The 12561-nt window shown below is 39.3% G+C and overlaps 1 protein-coding gene across 1 annotated transcript; it reads right to left on the reverse strand.

Moving 5' to 3' along the window:
- Positions 1 to 2626: 2626 nt before the first annotated feature.
- On the reverse strand, positions 2627 to 9061 carry LOC138854429 (uncharacterized). The gene is made up of 6 exons (XM_070097661.1): positions 8992 to 9061; positions 8121 to 8342; positions 5418 to 6992; positions 4945 to 5216; positions 4254 to 4388; positions 2627 to 3291 (listed from the first exon to the last, which is right to left on the reverse strand). The coding sequence occupies exons 1-6, from the start codon at positions 9059 to 9061 to the stop codon at positions 2812 to 2814; spliced, it is 2754 nt and encodes a 917-aa protein (XP_069953762.1). The 3' UTR covers positions 2627 to 2811.
- Positions 9062 to 12561: the final 3500 nt, after the last annotated feature.

Raw genomic sequence — 12561 nt, forward strand, 5'->3', positions numbered from 1 at the left:
TGCAGTTGTTTGAGAAGACGCTTAAACATCTGCCAGTTTCCTGGCGGGGTAATGAGAGCTTCCAGTCTCGTAGAGCATGATACCTTGCTTCCTCTCGACGATTTTCAAAAATCTCTCCCATTTTAAACATAATTCTAGAAACTAAAAGCAAATTCTTTGACAAATTAAAAAATATATAACAAATCTAGTTGGAATTTATGTGAAACTACGTAATTAATGTATTTTTTAAGAATTAAATTAGGTGGAAGTTAATTGCTCAAGAAGTTGGTGGTTTTCCAGAATCGGACGGAGTACGTGAACCAAATATCATTATTCTTTTTCAAACATACCCCTCAAGAGAGGTTCCTTGATGCTGGTGAGGGGCTCTTGATCTAGTGAATTGGACCTGTGCTCCAGTTCCCTGAATTGAACCTCAATACCTTCCATCACCCCTCTCCCCACAGGCGCTGTATAATCCCTACAGATTTAGCGCTCCCCATGATAATATTTCAAACATAAGGTGTCATAGAAATAGTATATTCAACTCTTTTTTAAAGTTACTCCATAAAAAGCTATTTTTTTTTTAAAGCAATTGGAAAAGTGCATCATCGATGAAATCTTTGATCACAGGTACAAAAAAAATCACACTATGTAGAGCTTTATAAGAGAGTTTACTGTATTACGAAATTAAAAGTCATGAATAATTTGAGGCTTAAGAAATTTTTGAGATTTTTGAAGAGGCTTCAATGTAAATTTAATCGTCCTTCGTGAAAATCAAGACATTTTTGATAATTTCGTAATGGACTGCAACATCTGTAAGCTTTATAGGATAAATAAGTTAGTCTGTGTAATATTACCTCTCATTTATATTTATTCGCAAATTATCAGAAGGAACCTCTTAATTTATCGTTTTAAAGATCTGCCATAAGCACGAGTTCATTGTAAAACTTAAATAATTAGTTTAACGAGAATAATAACAACAGGCAATCAGGATATTAATTACTGCATTTGCATTTTGAGTCTAATTAAATAACAAAATATTCCCCGGTTGAGAATCTCAAATGTTTACAAGTCAGTAGTGTTTAATTTATATTCTAAAATGTAAGAGATAAAAAAAAATAATTTTAAGAAATATAATTTATCATAATTTTATAAAGCTTACAGTTAATTCTGAACCTCTGAGACATAATTAGTAATATACATATATATAGGATGGGGTCCACCTCTGGTGTAAATTGTGGGACCCATAACCTCGGAGAAGTGGATAAAAAGGCTTCAAGGAAGAATATTTGGATTTCTTCCTGAAGCCGTTTGAATATTCCACTTCCCCTACCACCCCATCTTTCAGTATATATATATATATATATATATATATATATATATATATATATATATATATATATATATATATATATATATATATATATATATATTTTTTACCAATAGGAAAATTTTATTACATAATATGGTACAGAAGATTTAAGAGATACATTGTTGATATAAAGGTGGCATATAAGGTACATGTTGTTACGTGTGTATCACCGATTATAAGGCGAAAATCTCATCCAGCTCCTCAGCTGGGGCGTGTGCCCAAAATACAGCAGGCATTACCCCTTTGAACAGCCGCACTGAGCCGCTGGAACAGAAAACTAGCTGCCCTGGGATCCCTAGTTACCCTGATGAGTCTTTGTCCCAGCTCCTTAAGGAATTTAGATGCACTCTTTCCCCATGAGTCAAGGGTCTCTGAGCCTATGGGAACAAACATATAATGATGGGCAAGTTCTCCATATTTTCTAGACTTTTGGGACTCCCTGAAGCTGGCAGCTGCCCCTCCTTCCTCCCTGGTGTATTGGAGATAGGTATCAGCCAAGGTAGATGCACATGTATAGTCCCACACCACCTGCTTCCCATCCGTCCAGGCTTGAAAGGTGATACCATCTGGACGCTTCTGGCTGCCATCAGATCTGCATAGTTGGGGTGGCTCCCTTACTGCTGGGCATCCAGCTGTTGAGGCTCCTCTTGATAATGTTATTAACCTCCTCATGTCTTGCAATCTTTCCCTCGGATTTACGGCACACAAGACCATGGTACCCGAATCGGTCTGCTGCTTCACTGCCACAAATGCACCTGTGTTCGGCGAGAATAGGGGCGGCAAGTCGAAGGGCAACACCGATGCGGATGGTCTGTGGGTCGAGGCGTGTGACAAGGCTGGAGTTGGCAACAGCCAACAGAAAGTCCCCAGCATGAGGGGCTCTCAATGCCAGGAGGCGGGATCTATCCTTCCCTGACACACTCTGAAGCATTGTTGAGGCTATATTTTCCACTATTGGACCATCCCAGTGCGATTGTTTGTAGTTGTTGGGGGGAGCAGGTCTGGTTTCTGAGACCATTAGATTATCCCAGATCATTGCTCCGTTAATGAATTTTTGCTAAACAGGGATATAATATCTCTACACCTTAATATGTCTAGCATATTAAGGTCTAGAAAGACCCAACAAAAGCCTATTTTTCCCCATATTACTATTTACAAACAGGACAAGCGAAACACAAACAGTATCATAGTTATATTTGTTTATATTTGCCATTATACATGTGCTTTCTGTACTGGTATGAAAAATTGCAAGTGCTTATTTATGTAGTGCGATTTCGTAGCAGCAGTAAGAAACACGAAGAGTGTATGGTAATAAAAAAGTATTATGATCCGGTGACTATATGACTGCAGTGTCTGCCTGGAGGATAACATCGAGATTCTAGGGGGATATAAATGTTATCCTAGGAACACGTGATCCAAGAAGGATATAGAGCAGCAGTATTATCCTTGGAGGATAACATCTAAGAGAAGATGACACAACAGTAGCAGACGAAGAACACCATGATAACAACAGGTCCAACGTAGGTCCGCAGAACAAACAATAGCATCTCAGCAGACATGGAGGAATACCATTGTTTCCACAGTAGACGCAGCCGCGACAAAGACGTAGATGAATATTGCCAGAACCACGACCCTGTTTCTTCTTCTCCCCATCCCAAGCGTCGTGGCTTTCCGCTAACCTTCCCGAAGAAGACCGTAGCAGTAGGATTAAAAGGAGACAGACGAGGAGGAATAGCGAGGTCTTCAACGGAGTCTTTCCCTTGAGACGCAAGCTTCTCGACGAAGACGTGGATGACGATGATTACGAAGAGAAGCGAAGTGCAAAAGAAGAACCACACGTCGATCATCTTCACGTAGGCTGTCTGGGGCAGCGAGGTCGAGGTCTGGTTGAAGAAAGTGTACAGGACCAGCAGAGTTGTGAGACTGACGACTAGACGTACCTTTATGAGAGAGAGAGAAGAGAGAGAGAGAGAGAGAGAGAGAGAGAGAGAGAGAGAGAGAGAGAGAGAGAGAGAGAGAGAGAGAGAGAGAGAGAGAGAGAGAGAGAGAGAGAGAGAAATTATTACCTATATATTTCAATGATGTGTTTCATAATTATCAGAAGAGCACACGCAAAATGGCAGGTGTAAATGCAATCACACGCATACATGTGCAGAGCACATACACACATGCAGACTTATGTGCACATGTTCACACAGTCGTTCTCAAGAGATCCAAATGTACAAACTATACAAATGTTACATATCCACACTCATACACACGTACATTTACGTGCGCATGCACAATACACGAACACATACAAACACACACATCCATACACTCGCTCACAAATAAACACACATCGTGAAGATAAACCTACTTGAAATAGGACAAAATAAAAAGAAGGACGCAGGCTAAAATGAAAGTCGTAGAACTCCACCATTCTTATATATAAATTATAATGCCGTCCTTCCAAACTGGATAAATGAAAAAAAAAAAGAAAATTGAAGCACTGCTCTGTAAGTCAATCGGCACCTGGGGAATAAAAGTCAACCAAGTATGATCCAAGGAAGAGCAGGTTAACTGAAATTCCTTGAAAGATGAACGATTCATCATCAAGGCATCTCCCATTTAATTGATAACATTTTCCGCACCTTTTCTGCTTATTAATCATATGGCATTTGTATCATGGTGCAATTCGTGTGTTTTATAAGTCGAGTGGGATTTTGCGGTTCGGTGAATCAGTATCGCATCGTAATGTCTTGCACATACACTGCATAAACGTGATACAAACTCAGACATGAGACATACACACTCAAAACACTGATATAAAGGCACTGTTCGCACTTCTCCTTTTTCTTATATCCGCTTACCATCATCAACGAAACTGCCCATAACTTACCTCCTTCCCCCTCCCATTTACCCCAGCCTCCACACTTACGTCTAGCATCTGAACCTTAACGTAGAGAGTTGTGTATCCTATAACCATCAGCATCACGGAGGGCAGGTAGATGGAGAGAACGATCAGCGTGAATCTTCTGGTTAGCAAGTAACCCACCTGTGGAGGAGTCAGCGATTAAGGTTGAAATGAGGGAATTACGGCCCCACCTAAGGGCAAATAGTTGAAGTACAATAAGGGAAGAGAAGGGTATCCCTGTGTAGAGTTTAATAAATTGGGTAGAACAATAGGGTGTGTAGACTTACCAAGGGGTTAATGGTTAAGGTTAAAAGTGAGGATGTACCCATCCTCATAAAATTCATTCACTTATGGATTAACAAAAGAGGTGTTGTTCAGTTAGGGGTTAATTGTTCGGGCAGAACAACAGAGATTGCTTCATTTAAAGAACCAATGGTCAAGACCGAAAATAAGAAGGTGGTGAATCCTTAGGATCAATTTATTGGGCTGTGCTGCCAAACCTGCTGATCGAGTATTCGACAGATGTACGTGAATACAGACAGTAACAATCAATGCTCAGCTTGAGAGTTCCTAAGAGACAAAAAACACTTTAGTTGATATTAAGAACCATCATTGAGGGGCTCAGTATAGTGATTTCTAATACTGAATGCAAGTTAAGAATTAATGTATTGTCTTCTTGTCAGCATAACACACTCACCTCTATCAGTGCTTCTCTTGTCTGGTTGTTGGAGATTTGGGTATACAAGTCACTCACGAGGTACCTAGGCAGATTCATGTCCTTCCTGTACTCAGCGGCAGACTTCTGCTTCGTAAAGGCAACCAGTTCTCTGCTGACGGAGGTCAGTTGCACCAATACGTTGCATCGCTGCACGTCGAAGGGGTAATAGAACACGCTGAAATCACACACGAAGCTGCCGCTGTAGTGCTGACGCTGTACGATCTCAGCTGCAGCGCCTCCATATATTTCGTCTGTGAGTCATTTTACAGTAAGGATTATTGTATGGTATTGGTTGAAATATTTTAAATCAATCAAAATATTTTAGCTTCTTAGAAGTTGTGACAAAATTATGACAACATTACACTAGAACACTTATACGTATAAGTATTATGCATAGACGTATTTTTGTAATTTATCATTATTAGCAACTCGTGAGCTACTGGAGTACTTACCCATCTTCACAGCATTAAAGTCGACAGGCAATGAATCGTTGACTTTATTAACATAAACATTTTCTTTAAGTAACTTCAAGTCACCATCTCTTATATTAGGGAACTGTAGCTGTGGCCTCCAAATATCCTTCACCTCTTGCTCGGATAGTTGATTCGCCAGCATATCAGAGCGAAGATTTTGGTATTTAAGTCTTGAATCTGTCCAGCTTACGTCAACGATAAACTCAAGATTGATTGTCTCCTGTACGTCATCAATCAAGAGGAAGCGAAGGAACAAGAGTGTGAGAATGGGCTGAAGAGGTTGAGTTGCGTCGTCGAGGTTCTTAGGAGGTTTAAAACTACGGTAGCCATTGGGAATCTGAAGGATGGAACAGTTGTCTTCATCTGACTCGTCGCTGCAGTCATCCTTGGCGTCGCAACGAGAAGCTAAATCGATGCATTCTCCGTTGACACACATGTACTGTCCGTCCTTACACACCGACAAACTCAGCACCACCTTGCTGCCGACTGGACGATCGCACATAGGATTAACCAACAACCATTCATGTCTACCGAGAGGGTATAAGTTACTGGACGCAATACTGAGAACAGCCTGAGTTTTGTTAGTCAGCGTATCAAAGAGAATCCACTGTTGGTCACTGGTTCTGTAAATCATGAGACCGTAAAACCCATGAAAAAATGTTCTGTGAGAATTGTAGCCAATTACTTCAAACATTGTTTGAGTTCTCCATTCCATACAGGCTCCTCGAAAAATGAGTGGGATATGAAGGTTCTCTTCACATGATACACAAGCTTTATAGTTTAGGCATGAAAAGTCACTCCATAGAGCTAATCTCGAGTCCATAATCATGCAGTTTTCAGATCTGGTGTTATCTGGCTGGCCAGGAGTGAAGAATATGTCTGTCACAATCCTGCCGTCACTAACTGCTCTCCATACACCTTCCTCTTTCTCATCTGTAACGCCGATCCACAGGTTTACTTTATCACACATATTTTCCTCCCACAGTGTTTCATTTAATTCACTGTTCTCCTTCTTGTTCGATGGCGCATACACGTTCGACCCTACGAGATTGCACAATCTGACAGATTCTGCAAAAGTTCGAATCTCAGGAAAAACGATGAATTTTTCATCTCCGTGACAAAATTTCCACAGAGATACCATGTTTACTTCCACATTCATAAGCTCAAAATTTTCTCTGTCACTGGAGACGACATTTCCATGGATGTTTCTCCTACAATTAGCGATGTCTTCTATATCTCTGCTGGAGACACCATAGTTCCATATATTGACCTGAGTGGTGTAGCCCTTGAGAATTTGGAATCTGCTGAAGCCTCCAGATATCTTATCTTGTTCCTGGCCGACGACGAAAGTGCCATTAAGTTGAAGAACGCGGTCGTCTACCTGGATGGGTCCACTGGCGAGTGCCACACCGTCCACGTACACACTATAAGTGTCCCTGGAGAATACGTGGCAGTAGTGCCGCCACTTACGCAGCACTGACGGCAGTGACACTCTCTCGATGACCGGCTGAGGCTTATTGTTGTACTGGAAAACGTGTGCGCCATCCTCGATATCTTCACATTAAAGGATGAAAAGAAACATGGAGCATGCGCCTCTTTCATGATACATATATGTCGTGCCGAATAGGCAGAACTTGCCATCTTGGCTTAAATAGCAACGCTCATCTTGCCATATAGGACAAGCGAAAATTTGTGTATGCAATAATTTCGCCAAAATCATTCTGAACCTAACGAAAAAAATATATTTCACTGTGTTTGTTTAGTATTAAATTATTGTAAACAAATCTAAAATATATTTAGTTGGGTTAGGCTAAAATAAATTACGCTTGTTATAATAAGGTTAGGTAAGTTTTCTAAGATTCTTTTGTTGCAAAATTATAAATTTTTACACCAATATTAATGAAAAAATTATATCTTTAAACGTATAAGAGAAAATTTTAGAAAGGTCTTAATTTTAAACGAGTTCTTGCTAATTGACAAGTTTTACATATTCGGCACGACTTATATATATATATATATATATATATATATATATATATATATATATATATATATATATATATATATATATATATATATATTATTATATATTATTATTATTATATATATATATATATATATATATATATATATATATTATTATTATTATTATTATTATCATGGGAGAACTAAGCCCGTAGGAAAAATACAGCGCCCGTAGGAGGGGGCGGTTGGAAGGTATTCAGGCCTCAATTCAGGAAACTGGAGCATAGATCCAATTCCCAAGATCAAGAGCCCCGCACCAGCGTCAAGGAAGCTCCCTTGAGGGGTTATATTTTAAGAGCCAAACTGATAAGGAAATATTTTAAACTAATCTAAAATAATCAAAGGGGTAATGGTTGTCCACTTTTTTTAAATAAGTTAATGTCTCTCGCCCAAGAACAAACATTTTTAAGTATATAATATTAAATTTCTCTAAATCTCTATATTATTTAATAATCTTAATCACTGTAATTTACAATACATGCAATCCCGTTCACTCATGAATGGGAAACTTGAGAAGAAATTAATACTTGCAACTCACGGTACACCATCATAACACCTTGGAAACTAAATCATTCTTTAGTATATTATTTTCCACAAAATAGTTGGGGGTGTTCTGTACTCCCTTTGCTTCTAAAGATTTTTTAACATGCCACTCACACATCATAATGGCGTTGTCTACGGTGTCAGCGGTGGCGTAGGAGAGGAGGACCTGTAGGGTAGTGAGACCAGTCAGAAACACCCTCGAACAAATAGTGATTTCGCTGAGGCCCGATGTTGACGTCCTTAGTAAACTCATGTTGAACCTGATGAAGACATCATCCCGAGGAGGCTTCCAGATGTCAGGCTGAAGTGAGAACACTCGAACCTCTTCCTCCCCTCCTGTAGGTGAACACATTCACAAGTTATTAATGTTACGCTATAACCTGCAGTTTCCTTTAGTTCAACACACCTCTGCAGGCTACTACATCTACTCCTACTGTCGGTATTTTATACCATTTATTTCCATCCTATACCATGAGCTGTCACCTTTCTTAAGAGTCTCTTGTGAGGTACTCCATCAAAGGCTTTACTATGATTTCTCACATTACGTTAATACTATTTCCAAAAGCGACCAGAAGTAAGAAAGTTCCCTGGAATAGAATACAAGTTTATCTTCCCTCTAACTTTGGCGAGAATTATGAATTCCTGAAAAAATGTGGGCCTGTATTTATGTTAATAATGGCTACACACGTTAAGTTATTAAATTATATTTTTTCATAACTTGTATATTTACAATGTGCAGAGTAACTCAGTCATTATAACTGATCGATTAAGTTAGTACAGGTAGAAAACAATGAACTATCACTGTCATTATATAGCTTATATATTTTTATATATACTGGAATACACCTTGAACTTAAATTTTTCCACGCACATGAGGAACAAAAAGAAATTGATTTAGCAATGAAATCCTTATGTTTATGTAAGTGTAGTCAGCTTTAACGAGGCTAGAGCGTGAAAAAACACTTCAGAATTGTGTAAATCCTACCTTGGGCATTGATGGCTGCACCAACCAGGAATAGAGAGAAGCAGGAGAGTGTGTAATGACGGCCAGACATTCTGATGTTGCTCCTCTCATACCAGCACCGGCCAAACTGTCTTCCCAGACACCAAGTAAGCCTTCACCTAATCCCCTCCCCCCCATTGATCTTCCATTCTTCATTCACCCCTCCCCCCCTCCCTCCGCGCCCCGCGCCCATTCCCTTCGCTTCCACTCTCCCCTCCCTCACCAGTTAGCTAAGGTTATATCCTAGAAATCGTTTAAATTTTTTTAATTATTCGTGTTTTGCAAATGTCATCCTGAACGAAGCTATGACACACCGGGCCACGGAAATATATGCAGTTGAGATTAGATATAGACATACGTGTCAGTTTCCTTGCTGGTTAAAGAAAGCATAGGTTACTGTCTGGATACGAAGGTGTTCATTCAGTGGCTGGGAGAGTTGAGTGTCTCTCATGCCATTAACTGGAGAAGGATCGACAATCCTTGAAGATCATTGGACTCTTCTTGTTTGCCTGTAAAATGAAATCCGTAAGTTATTATTATTATTATTATTATTATTATTATTATTATTATTATTATTATTATTATTATTATTATTATTATTATTATTATGTTCATGAGGAGGCGTTCAACCTACAATCGACATATTACCCGGCTGGTCAGGTACTGACTTTAGGTGCCTGTCCAGTGCTGTCTTCAAGAAGGCATTGGACAGGCACCTGAAGCCAGTACCTGACCAGGCCTGGTCTCAGACCAGGCCGCGGGGGCGTTCACCCCTAAAACCCTCTCCAGGTATGGAACTGAGGAAGGAGAGAGTATTTCTGATTCCTAGAGCCAAAAGCCCTTCACCAGAGAAAATAAGATCACGACGATAACAGTAGTTTATGCGCACTAACGCCGAGTGTATCTTAACGAATACCGAGCAATGAATGTATTGTGAATTTCAGGTAAATTATTCCTCTTTTCTTAATGTCAACAAGTCATGGCACTGGACCACGAACAAGTCTGTAACTGTTTGAGAAGAAGCATAAACATCTGTCAGTTTTCTCGCTGGCTGATAAAACCTCCTAGTAGGACGCCATGCTTCCTCTCCAAGACTTTCATGAGGCTTTTATTAATAAAACAACAGCTGTTTCAGAAACTTAAAGCCAGTTGTCTGTCAGTTTTTTTAAAAATAACACATTGTGTTGGAAATAAGATGATTTTAAATACAAATCCTTTTCATATGGAGAAAATTACTGGAAACCAATTGTCCCTGAGATTCCTGTCTATTGAAAATCCACTACATAAGCCAAACATCCTCAGCTTTTTCAAAATATGAGTTACTGAAATAGTCTTACTAAATTTAAAGTCGTGAAAATTTTGTGCTATAAAAATTTAAAGATTAAATTGTGTTTATAACAAAATAATAATATAAATACGATTTATCAATATAAAGCATAAAATGCACTGATATATATAGACACAAATTAAAAGAATAAAAAATATTACTCATCTATAATAACATAAATAAACAACGAGGAATTTCCCTAAAATAAATAAAATTTACTAACCCTAAATAAAGGCACAGATAAACGAAACAAATATTGCATGTAAAAAAGTCATTAATTACAGATATAGAAACTATTGAAATATAGTTTTACTCGTACAAGATTTTTTTTAGGGCAATAGAGATACCTGGAGAGAGTATAATACATTGGGTAAGAGAAGGAAAAATTAGGAGGGGCCTGAAGTGTGTGAGTTCTCTTGAAAAAAAAATAATTATTTTTGTACAGGTGAGACGCCGTGTATAATATTGTTTACTGAAACGTTACTCTGTCCTCTTACATATAATCTGTGCTATTTATTTACATTTTATTGGTATAACACCTATTACTCACATGAACCAAGTATGAGGAATACCCAATAACAAATCACTATTCAATTACGAAAGAATATACATTAAAAAAAAAAAAAAGCCTATTCGTCACTTTGAGTCAGGTTTCAAGGCTTTCCACGACCGAGACGAAGCCACCAATGGGATTACCGTCAAAAATTGTCAACAAAGAAAAAAGTTTTCATCTTCGTTGTCGCGAATGTCATTACTGGTGAGGCTGGAGGCTGAAGGCTCTCTCATCGACGCTTTACTTCGTCGCCGAGGCCTTTAAAGGTCTTGAATAAGGCGCGAGATGAGGACATTACCCATATAGAGCCCGCCTTGTGACGCCAAGATGATGAGGCCTCTTCAGCTGGATAGAAGGTCAGAGGTAGGGAAGGAAGGAAGGTTAGGAGGGACAGAGGGAGTGAATGTTGAATCATCAGCCGTTTCATTCGTGGGTGTGTGTGGGGGAAGGTGAGTAAAATTCATAGTGGAAGACAGGAAGATATACTTTCTTTTTGATATAACAGACTGGTTTTCCAATGCGTCTTATAAGAACATAAGAACATAAGAACGAAGGAACACTGCAGAAGGCCTACTGGCCCATGCGAGGCAGGTCCAAGTCTCCTACCGGCTTAAGCCAAAGCACCCAACCTAGTCAGGTCAGGTCACATTGACTTAAGGGAGGAACACGGCAACCGACCTGGTAGCACAAGCTATCAGGTCTAACTCACACCCACCCACATCCACTCATGTATTTATCCAACCTATTTTTAAAGCTACACAACGTTCTGGCCTCTATAACTGTACTTGGGAGTTTGTTCCACTCATCCACAACTCTATTACCAAACCAGTACTTTCCTATATCCTTCCTGAATCTGAATTTTTCCAACTTAAAACCATTGCTGCGAGTCCTGTCTAGGCTAGATATTTTCAGCACACTATTTACATCCCCTTTATTTATTCCTGTCTTCCATTTATACACCTCAATCATATCCCCCCTAATTCTACGTCTTTCTAGAGAGTGCAGATTCAGGGCCCTTAGTCTATCCTCATAGGGAAGGTTTCTGATACATGGGATCAACTTTGTCATCCTCCTTTGTACATTTTCCAGAGAATTTATATCCATTCTGTAATAAGGTGACCAAAACTGTGCAGCATAATCTAAATGAGGCCTAACCAAGGATGTATAGAGTTGAAGAACAACCTGAGGACTCCTATTATTTATGCTTCTTGATATGAAGCCAAGGATTCTATTAGCTTTATTGCGAACACTTATGCACTGTTGTCTTGGTTTCAGATCACTGCTAACCAGAACTCCTAAATCTTTTTCGCAATCCGTAATATTAAGATCTACATTATTTAGTTTATATGTGGCATGGTTATTGTCCTGTCCAACATTTAGAACTTTGCATTTGTCTATATTAAACTGCATCTGCCACTTCTCCGACCACTGCATCAGTCTATTCAAATCTTCCTGGAGTGCTCGAATGTCCTCGTCAGAATGAATTCGACGGCCTATTTTGGTGTCATCGGCAAACTTGCCGATGTCGCTCTTTATGCCCTCATCTATGTCGTTTATGTAGATTGTGAACAGCAGGGGGCCCAACACTGACCCCTGTGGAACACCGCTCGTGACACTTCCCCACTCTGATTTCTCCCCATTTATGCAAACTCTCTGCTGCCTATTTGTCAAC

The sequence above is a fragment of the Cherax quadricarinatus genome, chromosome 59 (genome assembly GCF_038502225.1).
Source record: "Cherax quadricarinatus isolate ZL_2023a chromosome 59, ASM3850222v1, whole genome shotgun sequence".
Classification (NCBI taxonomy): Eukaryota; Metazoa; Arthropoda; class Malacostraca; order Decapoda; family Parastacidae; genus Cherax; species Cherax quadricarinatus.